Genomic DNA, 17,186 nt, shown 5'->3' with positions numbered 1-17,186 from the left:
TCTTCAAGTCGTAGTGACATGCCTGTCTTCAGTTTGATGGTGCAGGTTCCAATTCCTCTAACTGGATGTGAAGAATCGTCTCCGATGGTTACTTCCTCATCATCTTTCTCTATCATGGAGTCTAGTATTTCTCTAAAGCCGGTGATGTGTCTGGATGAACCACTGTCGATCACCCATGAGTTAGACTTGTTTGAAGCATGGCTTGTAAGTGCTGAGTAGAGGACATAGTTCTCGGAGTCATTTTCTCTTCTAGATTTCCTCACTTTTGCAAATGTGGCTTGCTTCCCTTTCTCCGAACAGTTTGCAACATAGTGTTCGAATTTGTCACACCTATAACATTGAACATGTGATAGGTCTTTCTTAGAAGTGTTCTTGCCCTGTTTAGCTTTTCTTTTCCTGAATTGCTTCTTTTTGTATTTCTTATTGATGTTTGTATTTAGGACTTGCAAGTCTTCATCTATATTCTTCTGTTTTATTCCTACCTTGTTCAATCTAGATTCTTCTTGTAGACAGGCATCTCTTAGTCTTTCAAACTTAGAATATTTGGACATAGCACTGATGCCTTGGACGAATGTGTTCCATCCACTAGGCAATCCATCTAAAGCAATGAGTGTTAACTCTTTGCTTTGGATGTCGTATCCAAGGGAAGCTAGGTCATCTCTTAGGCTTGATATCCATATGAAGTAGGAGTTAATTGTCTCCCCTTTGTTCATACTGATATGGTTGATCTCTCATTTTAATGCCAAAGTACGACTTGCATTTGATATCTCAAATGTCCTTTCAAGTGCCTTGAACATTTTATAAGCCGTCTCCTGCTTTCTAATGATGGGCATTATATTAGTTGTTACCCCATCCACTATTATTTTAATAGCCTTATCATTTCCCTCGATCCATGTGGATTTCTCGGTTTCATCTTCTGGTTGTGCACTTTCAGTTTGGACATATGAATCAACTTTGTTTTCTCTTAAAATCATTTTGATTCTAAACTTCCAAGCTGAAAAATCTTCGCTAACTCCGAGTCTATCTTCGAATCTGATAGCATTGGCCATTATGGAAATGTGATGTAGTTTGTAACTTAGTCCTTGAATTTTATCAAAATTGAATAGCCTTAGGTTCGATTACCTTGGCTCTGATACCATGTAAAGTTATTTCAATTTCAATTAAAGAACAAGTTATGAACTATGAATGCTATATATGGATATGAGGAATTATGTCAATGTCTAATAATTCTGATTTTTATCTGCAGGTCTGAAGGAGAGAGATCATTTAATATTTTCTATGTCTCCTCCAAATGAATTCAATTGGCATATATATCATTTAGGCAACCGGTCAATTGGTGTATTGACCGGTCATGCCTTTTAGGCATGACCGATCAATGCACCCATTGATCGGTGCCTTTACAATTATACCATTAACACAATGTTGATTATCGGTTCAAAAACCCTCGATAGCATATTGTAATATCATAATATAATGACTGATCAATATAATGAATCAGTTCATATAAACACCGATGATTTAAAGTGCACGATGTATATAATCCAACCGGTGCATTTGTTAACCAATGTTAATGCCAAATGAAGCGGTGTATTCATTAAATCCGATAACAAATATGCCCGATATAATTAAGCCCGATAACAGATGTGAATCGGTGCCAATGTTTATGCACCCGATAGCAAGTATGTATCGGCAAATTTAACCTGATAACTTATAGCATTTAATATGCTATCGGGTTAATACCCCGATAGCATATTAATGCCAATTAACAATTGACATTAATATGCTATCGGGTTGTTAGCCCGATACCATAATGATAAGCAATGTTTGTACAATCCGATAATCATATGCAATATAAATTAGACATGAAGCATGTAGATAAATAACAGAACAAGGAAGGTTAGGAAGATCTTATCTTGCATAAGCTACCATGCATTAACAATTGGGAGGCCATCAAAATGCCCAAAACTTAAAGATACTACCATAAAGTCTTACTTTGGAATTGGCAAAGTTTCTGGTCCATCAACTTTTGCAATTGCAGAAGCCATTCACAGTAGCTCACCATCACCACAAGGTGGGATTGTCATTGAGTTAAATGCATCAAATGAGGATGACAATACCGACACAACAAAAGATGTTATAAGGGATACACACAATGAGATAATTCACTCAGATGAAAATGCTAGTACTGAAGATGATGTTGGTAGGAAGAAAAGAAAAAGGAAAATAAAAATTGGGCAGGATTGGGAAATGACAAGGAGTTTTAAGATTGATTGGGTAGCAATGTACCCATTCATTGAACCAGTCTCAAACAATGATGAACAACCAACAGAATGCAGGAGTAAGATTTGTAGCTAGAAAACTAAAAGAGAGAAGAAAATGCAACTAAAGCTTGACACCATAGAAAAGCATATTGGTAAGGTTTATGAAAAACAGATCATAGATAGAAAGGAAACACCAGTAGTAAGATGGAAATCAAAGGAAGAATGTCTTCATGTTAAGTATGTCGCAGAATATGAAGAGCATAACCACAAAATGACACTAATTGGTAATAGTGGAAATACAATCAAGGTTGGGCTTGAACATACAACGAAAGATGCAAACCTGACAAAGATTGTTCAGATGAGTGTTATTTTTCATATTCTGTCGAGAGGGCATCCTATGAAAGATTTCCCAAAATATAGTAATTTATTATCTTTTTTTAATGTTCCTCACTATCCTATGTCACATTCGTCAATAAATGCTGGATGGGAAATGACAAACTGTCTCGCTGAGGTGGAAAAGCAAAATTTACAGGAGAGTGTAAAAGAGTCAAAATTCATTTCATTATCCATAGATGAAGTTACTGTGGTAGATAACACTGCTTGGGTCTGTGTGCATTGTTATACCGTAAAATAACACGTTCGCCGAGCTCATCTACTCTGTGTTCGTAAAATGAGGGGCAATTCAACAACAGAAAATTTATATTTGGAAGTTAAGAAAGCTTTGAATGAAATTGCTGGTATGGATGACTTGACAATTGCCAAGAAGTTGGTGTGTGTTGGAGTTGATGGAGCTGCAGTAATGCAAGGTCAAAGGACAGGTCTTTGCGCAAGATTACAAACTAGTATTGCACCATAAATGCTTGCCATTCACTACATGGCCCATCGAATGAATTTAGCATATAGGATTGTAAGCAATTTCCCTACAGTGTCAAAAGTTGAAGATCTGGTCCATGAGCTCCACTCATACTTATGTCGAAGTCCTAAACTTTTTGCAGAATTTCAGATTTTTGTTGAGGAAGTAATAGCATGAAACAAGCTTCCCAAGGATGTTGAGACGAAATGGATCTCCTTGCATGGACCAGCAGAATGAGTTCTAATAGAATATCAATCCTTGATCGGACTAATGTATGAGAAATGCCTCACAATAGACAAAACTCCTAATCTCTTACATAAGTTAAGTGATATAGAGACTGTTAACTTTAGCTAGTCTTCTCCCCATGCTGGATTCAATGAACAAACTTGTTAAGAAAGCCCAAGACAGAACTATGTATATCAATTAGTATAGCACTCTATGTAAAATGACATGCTTGGGCCTAGATGGTATATATTCAGATCTAACAAGACGAAGCCGAAATTTTTTTAGGTAGCAGATAATTACAGATTTGAATCATGCTGAATATTTTTTACATTTCAATGCAAAAAATGAGTAATGTGTCTTTGTAAAAGGATTTCAACTACCAATGCACCAATCTAAGACGAGCAAGTGAGGCAGAGCACTACCAGTTAAAAAGGAAGATTATGACAAGATTGTTAAATCTGTTAGTGATAATTTGAAGTCTATTGCATCCGAACTTTCAACTGAGATTCATGAAACATTCCCTCGAGAAGAAATACTTGAAGCCATGGGTTGTGTGTATCCTCAATTTTGGCATTCAATTGGAGATAATCCAAATGACGCAAAGGTGTATCATTAAAAACTAGAGGAATTGATATTGACATTTTCGAAAGATGCATATTGCAATGGACAACCAATAGAAGGAATTTTAAATTCAGACCATCTAAAAAAACAATGTAAACGCTTTGCATTGTGTATGAAACAACAGTTGGATAACTTGGAGAATCCATTTGAACCTGGATCAATCACAAGGCTTTGGAAAATGATAGATCAGAGTGAAGTATTGCATTATGCAATACCAGAATATTTCAAACTTGCTGATTTATGTCAAACAATGATATTGGGGTCGATGGAAGATGAGAGAGTTTTCAATGCATTGCGGCTTTTGAAATCAAAAATCGGAAACAAATTAGACAAAAATTTAGAAACTTGCTTGAGGTTGTTTGTAACTTAGTATAATGTTGGAGATTTTCCATATGATAGGGCACTGGCAATCTGGAATTCCATGCGTGAAAGACAAGGGTTGTGCAACACTTTAAAAGCTGGTGGTGCTACTGCTAGTGTTGAGACAAATGATAGATCGCAGACTCAGAGTCACCATGCAGATGGAGAAATTTTTGAATACCCGACTCAGAATGAAGATGAACCTGTTAGTACTAGTCAGTTTCAGGATCTTGAGTCCATTTGGGATATAGAAGCCTCGAACTGGGTCACTGAAGTGAATTAGCAATCAATTTATAGGTATTTATACTACAGTTCTTGAGTCATATTACAATTTGCAATACTATAGTTGTCATTGATGATTTTTGATATTGTATTCCTTGAATTTGTCAATCAGAACGGATACTTATTTCATATTTTTAATTGTGAATTTGAATTATTATTAAACAATTATATTTTAGTTTTTGAATTATTAGTAAACAATTGAATTATTAGTAAATTGGTTCCACATTATGTTGAACATGAAATGCAACAATTTGTGTCACAAGATCCATAAAATTATTTATATTGCATAACTGTTAGAACCTTTCTATCGTTCTATATTAAATGCTTAACATGATGTTAGAACAACATTTTTTCCATTTTTCCAAAATGCCAACTCCTGTTAGGACTGCAAAAAATTTCACTAAGTCATGTCGAGTTTCGATTCATGTCGTGGGTTTATCGGATGTCCAAAGATTTTGTCCAATAAATTGAGAACTTCGCCATGTCAAGAGGAAGACGTATAAGCATGAAAACTTTTCCATAAAAATTTGACACCATCCAAGTCTGCCTAGGATTGGACAAATAAAGCATCACATAAAGATGGAATAAACTTTGCCAAAAAGATGTGACAGAAAGACAAACTATCTGATTCATCCTGAAATTTACCATGGACAACAAACACAACTCCTCCCAAAATTCACTAAGTACAAGAAAAATAGTCCAAGACAAAAGAGATGCATGATTGTCCAAGTTCACCAAGACATGAAGGCTCACCTAAAGATGATTGACCAAAAGTTCTTACAAAATCAGATCCAAGACATCAAGATTGAGACAAAATTGTCTGAATTTTTCAGACCCTAAGACATGAATAAATTGTACAAACCCTTGCAAGGTTGTCAAACACAAGTTCAAATCCATTCCAATTAGTCAAACATTAATGGAATATGTGAAGATACCTAGCTAGAGACCTAAAATTCGAGGACAAATTTGTCATGCCAAGAGGATAAGATTCTGATCACAATTCACATGAAATTAGACCAACAAGTTGGAAGATAATTTTATTTTCCATAATTTTCAAAATTATTATTTTCAACACTTAGAGAAATTTTCAAAATTCAAAATTTCTAGAAAGTTCTAGAAGATTCCTGGATAAAATCTAATTTTTTGAGAGGAAATAAAACTTTCCATTTTGGAAAGAGTAATAATAATAATAATAATATTAATAATAAATTATTTAAAATTAAAAAAAACAATTAAAAAAAATAAAATAAAACTTCAAAGTTTAGGAATCCAAAATTACATAAATTCTCAACCCATTCACTCCATAATTGATTAATCAGGTTGAGAATTTTGGAGAGCTCTTCTCTCAAATTTCATGAATTTTGGATTTTTGAAGAAGAATTATCCATAAGTGGAAATTTCTTAGTGTTAGAGGTGAAGAAATCAAAAACTTTCTCTGATTTTAGACAGATTTTCAGAATCAGAGGCAAATTTCAGTCATATAGAGGATTCAAAACCCCAATTTGACTGAATTTCCACACCCTTTTGTCTTAATTGTATCAATTTCTTGGCCAAACCTTTCAATCTGTTTTTTCAAAAAAATTCCCCTTTTTTCAGGCTGAAAGTGAAAATTTTAGGAAAGAGAATTAAAAATCATAATTAAATTCTAGAAATAATGTTAAGTTTAATGTGTTTTGCAAATAACAATGAAGTTCGCCAACAAGGGAGTGCAACGGGAATCTAAAATCAAGTCAAAATGGAAGAATATCGCCGACACAAGTCTCGGGCACGCTGATATGGAAGAATTCAAGAAAAGAATGTATGGATATGATGAACACGTTCCTACACCGATTGCTCGCAAGATGATGCAGAATGGAATTGTCTAGGCAGTTGGGTTTCCACCAACCCAGGAATATATTGAATTGATAGTCGAATGTGCTTTGCACTATAAAGCACAGTCGAGAGAAATTATTGCACCAGATGGAAGAGTCCTGGCTAATCTTTTAGAACTATCCATCCAAGACACTTTTGGCATACCAAAGCACAGTAAAACCACCTATAAGACTAAGGAGCAAGCCCAAAAGGTTTATGATAGTCAATCCAAACTTTGTGCTGCGAATGTGAATAAGTTTTGGCTAGAGAAGAAGAGACCTCATGGAAAAGTACTTAAGTATTTTCTACATCCATTCTTCAAGGAAGAATATGGAGATCTTGTCCTACTGCTAAATCGAATAATGGGTAGTTCTAAAGGTCAATTGTTCCAAACATGGATGTATTATTTCATGGAAGAGATCACTGCAAGAACCAAGTTGTTCAAGTGGTCACGTATAATCAGTGACAATCTCCATGAGTAGTTGATCAGCTTGGAAATGACAAAGACATTCCACATGAATTCCTACATTATTTATTTGTTGGCAGCCACCTACAGATATTCGGGACTGATTTGTAAGGGCATAGTAGGGAGTGGGGAGAATGAGTTCAAGTCATATGATTGTTATCCTCGGCTGCAACTTAAGGATAAAAGTTTTTGAGCCCATGATGCATTTCTGATGTACATCACTAGAACGTTGCAAGGAGGTACTCACAACAGACTTTCTCATGAATCAAAAAGTTTAATCAGTAAGTACGGATCCTGGTTTATCCAATTTCCAAAGTTCACCTATATCAGAATCCAAGGTTTCACTGGTCGTCCTTACCGATTGCCAATCTACCCAACCAACTGGATGGTCTTGCTAAAAGTTCTCAAACAAGTGGAGACATATCAAAGCTTCAAAAGAATAAGGCAGAAGGCAGTTGTATCATTTCCATTCTTTATTGGAAATATGGAAGAATCTTGTTCAACACAAGCAGTTGAAAGTGCCAAGCTAGAGATGCAATGGTACCCTTTTACGTTCTACCAATCCAGAGCTAATTTTGACCCTCACCATAACATCAGATCAACGAAGGAAGAAAAATTCAGACATATAGTGGATATAGAAGACTATTGGGCAAATGCAAAAGATGAATTTGATATCAAAAAAAGAATGTGTTTCAGGTTGTCAGTCAATTTCATCAGGATGACCGAACTTTTCCTTGTGCCCGATCAGCTGGAAGATGACGGAAAACATACTCAACTCGACTTTGATGAGCATGTACCCCTTCCTCATATCAAGTGGTCAGAGCCAGATCCTATAGACTTGACCATCCTAATGAGACTAGTCATGATATATACCAGGTGGTGGGTTGGTCGGCAATGTCAAAGGTTGAATAAGAAAAATTTAACTTTGACCTATAACTTGATGGGAGCAATGGAAGGATATTCTTCGAATGAAGAAGCAACTCTAGGTGCCAGACCAAGCAAGAATGTTAAAAGGAAAGGAAAGGCAATTGAAATTGAAGAACCTGTTCAAAAAAGGCAGAGAATAGAACCATCTCATTCTGCTACATCAAGGAATGAGAAATATATACTAAATATTGATGAATCATTGGTTGAAATAGAAATTCCTTCTTCGGTCCATATATAAAATGCAGAACTAGTCCATCAAGAAGATGAACAGTCACCATCACCTACTGGCATAGAAATCCTAGAATTAGAGCATGATACAGATATTGAAGCAAATGAGAGTTTCAAGAAGGAATATTTCCGCTCTCCAAGGAATTGCACATGACCAAGAAACAAAAGAGGACCAAGAAGTGGAAGGTGCTGAACAACCTACTGTTCCTGCATGGTTGAGGGAAAGATTAAAAATGAACACACAAGCAGTGGAAGAGCCAAAAGAGGATGACATGACTAATTTCTTAGCCAGGTTAGAGCAAATTGTTGTGAAGAAACCGGCTAAGAGATATTCTACCATCTAGAGAGATGAAACGGGCAATAGCACAATGCAAATAGCAATGCCTAAAGTAGATAAGGCAAAGGGGGACATTGGTCTGCATGAGTTTCAAATCACCACTTTTGACTTGGGACCAACTACAAAGGCCCAAGCAAAGGAAGATCTGGACAATTCAGTCACATCCATAAAGGCACAGTTGGATGAAGAAACAGAAAAGAAGCAACAATACAAGAAAGAAGTAGAACGTCTAAGAGATTATATTTGACACTTGACTACCAAGCCACTCAATCAAGCAAATCCAAAGTCTTTCCTACTTTTGGATTCACAGTAGGTGGTCAAAGGTTTTGAGGAAGATGCAGTAACAACCAGAGAAACTAGAGATTGGATAGAGAGTATAAAAGAAGCAGTCAAGTTCATAGAAGGGATCACATCAGCATATGATCAAACTTCCTCTTTTCTTTCTAGGATTGAGACTTTGGTAGAAATATGAGCTGATTTACAGGATGTCCAAGATAAAATCATTTCATCCCTTAGAGAGCTCAGAGGAATCTCATCTCAAGAGTTGGTCAATCAAGAGATAATTGAAGCAGGGGCTGCTTATGATTTCCACAGTTGGCTCTAAACACTGATTACAAGGAATGAGGTCTTGGAGAAAGTGAAAATTGATGTTGATAAAATAGAGAAGCGGATAAGAGTCATTCGGGATAAGAAATGTCTCATAGTTGCAGAAGTACTTGAGAAAGAAACAATCAAAGAGAGGGATATGTAGTTAGAGAATCTGAAGATCAAAATATATGACATCTGCTTTCCCATCTCAAACCGGTCTTGAAAAACCACCTAGCTAAAATATCAAATCTTCTTTCCATCGGGGATGCCTTTCAGAAGCAACAAGTAGACTGGGAAATCACCTTTGCTTTGTGCGTCGATGACTTGGAAGGATTAGAATTCAAAGTCAACCTATTGCCACATGTCTCCATGGATGAGATTGACCAGATTATGTCCAGGTTCATCGAATATCAGAAGAAAGGGGTGCAATCCTAAAAAATAGCATCTCGTGCCACTTGTCTCCCTTGTAATTGATCTTTGATATTATTTTGGGAAACCCTAATTAGGGTTGTGTGTTTATATTTTGACCATTGATCATAAATTGATCTCGGCCATTTACTTCTCTTTCAAAACTCTATATAAACCCCTCGTTCTCTCATTTCATTGTTGTGGAGAGTTTTATGAGATTGTTGCATAGAGCTATTTGAGTAATAAAATATTAATTATCAGTATTGTTTTGAAATCTTTTTATTGCTAAATGGTTGCATGGTTACATACTCTCTTCAACAAATAGATTAGATTTGCTTAAGTAATTTGTTTCAAGTTGTTAGACGAATGATAGATTTGATAGTTTAGCTAGGTAAAATCTCGCTCATACCTTTCTTGAATGAATGATTTTCATTTGATGTGCAAAGTTAGTCTGAGCTTTTATGTGGATGTTTAACTTCTACTTAGAATAATATTGTTCAATTGTTGGTATTATTCAAAAGTGTGAAAATTATAAGCACAACCTTAGAAGATTGCACCCGCTCTGCATAGTTGTCCAAACGTGGCGAAACAGTGTCATTACTAGGTTTCACCTAATCTATACCATCTCTTGAGTTCATAGGAATAGCTTAGAAGTAATATAGAATCCCTTAACCTTCATCCTTTTTTATCTTTTTTTGAAGTCTTAAATTGAAAATCCATAAACATAGAGCATAAATTGTTAAATCTGCCTAAGTTCAACCTGTGAGTGATAATAGTTAACAAACTTAAGTCCCCCTTGAGATTTTCAGCATACACTACCCAAACAGATATCACACTAAAGTCGCTTGTTCGCACATATATACCTTGGAGTCGCCTTGTGGTCTTTCTCGCAATCTTGGCACAAGTAGTGATTTTGTTCAGGAGAGGATAGAGTATCCTTTTGGTATTTTATTCTAAGTGTTTGGTATATGATAAAATGTACACCAACAAGACCTTCTTGTGCATAGGTTGTTGTGATGACCAAATGGTAACAAGAATTCGACAAGGTAGTGGTCTCGAGTCACCCCTTATTTTCGTAGATTAGTCCTCATGAAAAATGATATTGGAAGGTAGTTCTCTCATGAGATGAAATGGTGCTTTTGTGGATCTCAAAAGACTCACTTCAACAAAAGACTAGCTCTTCCAGATTATTAACACTAACTGAGAGACTAATCGTTTTAAATAGTTTTCTTGATTATTATCTGTTTAATATTCCAAATTCTCAAGCATTAACAAAATGTACTGCAATAACTATTAAAAAGATTGACATTTCCCAAATACAAGGAATTCATTTAGCATGCAAAAAAGAAAAAGATTCTTGATCATATCATACTAGATAGCAATTAAGAACCATATCATCATCCATACATACTTCTTGTTCTCTTTTAATAAATCTCTTGTATGAAATGTGCTGTAGTGAGGATTTTGTTCTCACGGGCATTGTGACTCATGCTCATCAATAGAATACACTTTCTACTCTCTTTCCATTATAAGTATGTATGTATACAATGAACATTAATGTCTACATGGAAAGACAAAAAAAATCATCCATGGAAGGTCAAACTTATTTACATTTGTAATCACTTTACCTTCCAAAAGCACACTTGAAGTTCAATTAAAACAAATTACAACACGAACTTTGAACAGAACTAACAGTTACAATGTAGATATGAAATCATGGCCTTTATGAGTACAAGTTATAACCAGTCAATTTCTTCAACCAAATATTTCTACGTCCGTGCAATTTCCCATTTAACATTACAATGCAAACTCTTTTTTAAAGATTTTATTCAAAATAAAACTAAAAGGCATAAGCTTTGAGTTCACAGTTAATTATGAGGCTTTTGGGATCTGACTTGTTCTGCAAACTTTGAAACATGACAGCAGCCATTTTGCCATCATCCAAACTCTCTGTCAACTCTTACGAAGTTTGATACAAATAGAGCTAGGATATACACAATGGGATTTGTAAGGTATGAAAATTATTCTCTGGAATCGTAACAACCCTTAGAAGTAGGGGTAAGATGTCAAATAAAGTAATGCTACTCCACTTCAATGCCATGTACAAGCAAAAACAACCAATGAATGATCTAGATTTTGAATAGGTGAACATATTTTCAGTTGGTTTGCATTTTCCCACAGACCATTTCTCTTCTATTTAAAAAACCAATTGAAACAGTCTGCATTAGAGCATCAAACACTTCAAGTTGTGCTCAGCTGTCTTGCCATATGTATGCCTTTACAAATGGAACATTAGATGTCGCATGACGAAACTTAGCCTTTAGAAGATGAACACAGAGAAAGAAGGTGGGGCTCATAATTAATACTATAAATGTCTAAAAAGCTCCCAAAAGTGTTGCCACAGCAAATAAAAGGAACAAAGCACCACCTATGTAGCCAACCTGACATATATGTTTCAAATATGTTGGTGAAAATCCCAGATTCACAATACATGCAAAGCTTGAGGGAGAAATAATACTAACCATTTTTTCTGAAATATACTGAGCAAGAAAGGATCCACCTAAAACAGCAACAGAAGTAGCAGCAGCATGCCCAGCAATGGCCCCAGTTGCAACACCCCAAGGAGACTGCCAGCAATATAAATGATAAATACAGAATATTGTTGAGTTCTCTGACAGTTACAAGGGTGATATAAAAAAACTTACTTGTGCAGCACCTAAGGCAATGGTAGCTAACATAGAACGATCTCCCCATTCCTGTATATTTTGTATCAAATCAGATAGTTGTTACAGTTAGGAAAATATAGTTTCTAAGTGTAGCCAGCCATCTTCAATGACTTGAAGTACTCAGTATCTTCTCAAAACGTGTACACTATATAAAATCGTCTCAAAAAATAATAATATACAAAGTACAAGCAGTTTGAGTGTACTCCATATCATCCAACAAATGAAACTATCAATGAAATGACTGCTAATTGAGATAATATAAGGAAATTGAAAATCTTCTTAGGAATTGAAGAATGATAGTGGGCTGCGAAGTGATCTCACAGCAAAAAACACAAGGCTGAAAGACTTCCAAATAATTTCAACTGGTGTAGTCAGCTTGTTTGAAACCTGCAATTCAATTCAATTGTTAAATCTTTGGCAATTAAATTAAAATCAAACTCTGCACCTCTATTACACAGCATTAATTTAACATAATAAGATGGTTGGAAATTCAATAACCAGATAAGAAAATGTTCAATCTGATATCAAGTCTGATAGTTGAAAATAAATTGAAAATTCCCAACAGGGCGCTTTTACCATTTCTCATCACATGTTTATGATTCCTCTTCCTGGGACAACTTCAGCCCAAAGTTTATGAATGTATGATATTGATTACAGGTCCCTCTTTAAATTTCACAACCAAGTTTGCTGTCTGGTTTGATTGAGAAATAAAAATGTGCTTTTGTCTCGAACTTGAATTTCCAATTACATGTAGTGACCAAGGTCAAGGGGCTTGTTTAAAACATAAAGAAATTTGATTAGCCTGCAAACTGTCATTTCCTTGCATTTTACTGTGAAACCTGTCCAGCTGCTCCGTATAGACTGGTTCCAAAAATCCAACACAACATCTTTGATTTCCAAATTCCTATCCTTAAATCTTACCCTTCCCTATTCTTCCTAATTGAATTAATTTCTATTCTTCCTAATTGAATTAATTTGTCATCTCATAAGCAGAAATCAGCAGTATAAAGGTGAGATTTAGGAGGCCGTTCTTCAAGATAATTGGCTGACTTTCTATGGTTTTGAGTGCTGTCCTATATCATATCAGTTGTAAGCTATGTAAGACCCTACTAAAATCCCAAGATCTCTGGTAAATAGTACAAGTTGGATACAACGAGCCTGCAGATCAAAAATGCTCTTCTTGCTTTCGATGCAAGCTTAGTTCTTTTTTAAGAACTGGTTGTTACCAAGAGTTACAGCTAATTTTAGCTCCTCTTAGCTTGCTGATTGCAGCTTCTTCTGCTCCTATTTTTAGCATTGTAATTTCTTTATATGTACGCTGCCTTGCAGCATATTGACACAATTAATAATACAGTTTAGTTTTTTATCTCTTCTGTTCGCACAGCAAGAACTTTAAGTTTCTTTATTTATGAATGTGAAGAGTTTTATTTTCTGAGTTGTATGATCAGTATAGTGTAAGAGCTTTATATTATTTTCCTTCAATTGGTATCAGAGCAGATTGAAGATTTTCTTGCAGATTTTATCCTTTGTGCAGATAGCAGTTTCTTCTCCAAAATGGCAGTAGCATTCCATTGCAGCTTCCGCTGTTCACCGGAGAGAACTATGAATATTAAAGCATAAAGATGAAGACCCTACTAAAATCCCAAGAACTTTGGGAAATAGTAGAAGTTGGATACAAGGAGCCTGCAGATTAGAATGCTTTGAATGCTTTGAATGTATTGAATGCAAATCTGCATAATCAGTTAAAAGAAGACAGGAAGAAGGACAATCGAGCTCTCTTCAATATCCAATCCGCATTGGATATCTCAATTTTTCCCTGTATTGTTGGTATGATGAAGTCAAAGGACGCATGGAATGCTCTTCAAACCGCATACCGAGATTCTACTAAAGTAAGATTGGTAAGACTTCAAACCTTTTGAAGGGATTTTGAAAATCTTACCAATCTTACTTTATCAAAACCTTGGTATGCAGTTTGACTAGCACTCCATGCATCCCTTGACTTCATCATACCAGCAATATGGCGAAAATTTGAAATATCCAATGTGGATTGGATATTGAAGAGAGCTTGATTGTCCTTCTTCCTGTCTTCTTTCAACTGATTACACAGATTTGCATTCAATGCATTCAAAACATTTTGATCTGCAGGCTCATTGTATCCAACTTCTACTATTTCCCAGAGATGAAAGAAGTTGAGTCTATTCGTGAATTCATTACTAGGACTCAAGATATTGTAAATCAGCTCAGAACACAAGGGGAAACTATCATAGAGTAAAAAATTCTAGAAAAGATTTTGAGATCTATTCCTCCAAAATTTGATCCAGTGGTGATTGCCATTAGAGAAAGTAAAGATCTAACTACTTTCAAAGTTGCAGAGTTGATAGGTTCTTCGCAATCTCATGAGGAGCGTATGCAACATTCTACGGAGAGCCTAGTGCAAGTGTTTCAGTCTACAGTAAGAATTGAAGACAAATCTACAACCTCTCCTTCTCTCTCCTATAAATCTCAAGGGGAGCCTTCTACAAATAGAGGACATGGTCGAGAAAGAGGAAGAGGAATAAATTTTGTGGATAGTAGGAGCATCTAGTGCAAGTATTGTGAAAGGCATAGTCACTATGAATCTGAATGCAGAATGAAGAAATCTGATTTGAATAAATCAGAAGCCAATTATATTGAAGAGCCTTTTGAAGACGCCATCACACCACAATCTTTGCATGCAATTTTGCTGAAGAACCTCAAAATGATATGTGGTTCTTAGACAGCGGCTGCTCAAATCATATGACAGGTAAATTTGATCTCTTTGTCATTTTAGATGACTTTAAAAGAAGTCAAGTCAAATTTGGTGATGATAAAGAGGTTGATGTAATGGGAAAAGGTACCCTAGCCATGAAAACTAAGAAAGGAGAAACTACTTTTATTCATGACAGTTTGCATGTGTCGAAGTTAAAGCATAATCTCTTGAGTATTGGGCAGATTATAGAAAAAAATTATGAGGTTGAGTTTGAAGATAACTGCTGCAAATTTTTTGATAAATCAGCTAACAATCATCTTGTAGCAAAGGCTTGTATGACAAAGAGCAGGCTTTTTCCTTTCAGATTGGTTTTTACGAGGATGCATGTCCTCAAGGCAACCACAGATGATTCGTGGTTATGGCACCAACATTATGGTCATCTAAATTTTCAAGGACTAAGTTGGCTTCACAAAAAGAATGTGGTGAGAGGACTTCCAGAAATTCAGGCAAAAGGAGTGTGTTCAGGTTGTGCACTTGGCAAGAAGCATCGAGATAGTTTTCCGATGAACAAATCATGGAGGGCAAAATCTCCTCTAGAGCTTGTGCATGCCGACATCTGTGGTGAAATGCAAGAGGAATCATTGGGTAAGAATCTATATTTTTTGGCTTTCATTGATGATTTCTCACACCACACATGGGTCAGGTATACATCTGAAGCTTTTGCATGCTTCAAGGACTTTAAGTCTTTGACAGAAAAGCAAAGTGGGTATTTTCTAAAAATACTCAGAATTGATAGAGGGGGAGAATTTGCTAATTTTTGTAGCACTCATGGCATCAAGAGACAACTGACTACAACCTACACCCCCAACAAAATGGTGTTGCAGAAAGGAAAAACCATACCATTATGGAGATGGCATGAAGCATGCTACAGTCCAAAAATCTTCCAAATTTCTATTGGGGATTAGCAGTAGCCACCACAGCATACATTTTGAATAGAAGCCCTACCAAGTCTCTTAAGAATATCAGTCCAAAGGAGGCTTGGAGTGGTCACAAACCATCAGTGGCTCATTTTCGTGTATTTGGTTGTCTTGCAAATGTTCATGTTCCAGATCAAAAGCAAAAGAAGTTGGATGCAAAATCCCAACTTTGTATCTTTGTGGGTTATTTAGATGAAAGCAAAGGGTACAAATTTTATAATATCCTAACACAAAGAAATGGATCATTAGTTGAGATACGATTTTTGATGAAGGGGGAGTATGGCAACGGGATAAAGGTGTTCAACAAACCACACCACTCATCATGGGTTTTGAAGACGATCAAGTTCCTCCTCTCCCCACAAGCTCAAGTGGAAGTTCAAGCTCCAATGATAGTTGAAGTTTGAGTCCTCCAAGCTTAATTCCACCAAGTTCTCAAGATAGCACACCTTTAGGTGATAGTTCTAGTCAAGCATCAAGTCCAAGCTATTCATGAAAGGTACAAAGTTTGCATGACATTTACCATAGGATCTCTACTACAAATCCAATTGTCAACATGGCCTTGTTTAGTTCAATTCAAGATGAACCTTCTATGTATGAAGAAGCAGTTAGAGAACGAGTATGGATTGATGCTATGCATGAAGAGATCTGTGATTTGGTTCATGATGGGCACATGGAATCACAGTTTTGTCCTACAGCCAATTTTGTTGAGTCAAGAAATTGGTTAGAACTCATCCCTGTTCTTCATCCAGGGGAAGATTGAAGACATGCAGTTACATGCAGCTTCCAATCCATGGTTTCACAACGGTAGCTATCCATGGCAGTTATATTTTATTTTATTTTTTAGATGCATAATAAACATTGCAGTTAACTGCAGCAGTCTAGGCAGTAGTTTTTTTTATTTTTAGCATTCCAACTCAGTGTACAATAATTTGCATACATGCAGAATGTAACTGGCAGCCACCCCAGAGTGAAAACGTCCAGGGGATGTAGAGATGCCTCGGAAATGTCCCCGACTGTCCCCAAAATTGGAAAAGAAATTGGGGATGTTTCGAGTATGCTTGCAAAATACCCGGACACGTCTAGGGATAGCTAGCAATCCCCAAGACAAGCAAGGGGCGCTTAGACGTACCCTAACCGTCTTAGGGACAGTTAGCCGTCCACGACAACACAGCTGTTAACAAGTTCATTTTTGTTTTATGATCTTAGATTGGGCCTGAGTTCATCCATACTTTTTCGTGAAAGTTCCCTATTTTTGCATGCTTTTGGTAATACTATCTGATATACAATATAATTCTCTTTGGCTTGTGTTTTGAATTTGATTTATTTCTTTTGTCATCCAAATATTGCA

General features: G+C 36.0%; 1 protein-coding gene across 2 annotated transcripts in view; it reads right to left on the bottom strand.

Moving 5' to 3' along the window:
- Window positions 1-11,197: 11,197 nt before the first annotated feature.
- Window positions 11,198-17,186, bottom strand: part of LOC131054615 (protein PAM71-homolog, chloroplastic) — a 144,514-nt gene continuing 138,525 nt past the window's right edge. For both annotated transcript variants that reach the window (XM_057989159.2, XM_057989160.2), the window contains exons 7-10: window positions 12,455-12,520; window positions 12,113-12,163; window positions 11,930-12,034; window positions 11,198-11,848 (exon numbers count right to left, since the gene is read on the bottom strand). In XM_057989159.2, coding sequence (XP_057845142.2) covers window positions 11,783-11,848; window positions 11,930-12,034; window positions 12,113-12,163; window positions 12,455-12,520 — 288 coding nt within the window. In that variant the 3' untranslated portion in view covers window positions 11,198-11,782. The remainder of the gene's footprint in view (window positions 11,849-11,929; window positions 12,035-12,112; window positions 12,164-12,454; window positions 12,521-17,186) is intronic.

Source organism: Cryptomeria japonica, chromosome 5, assembly GCF_030272615.1.
Source record: "Cryptomeria japonica chromosome 5, Sugi_1.0, whole genome shotgun sequence".
In the NCBI taxonomy this organism is placed as follows: Eukaryota; Viridiplantae; Streptophyta; class Pinopsida; order Cupressales; family Cupressaceae; genus Cryptomeria; species Cryptomeria japonica.
This window is presented reverse-complemented; position numbering and strand designations above follow the sequence as displayed.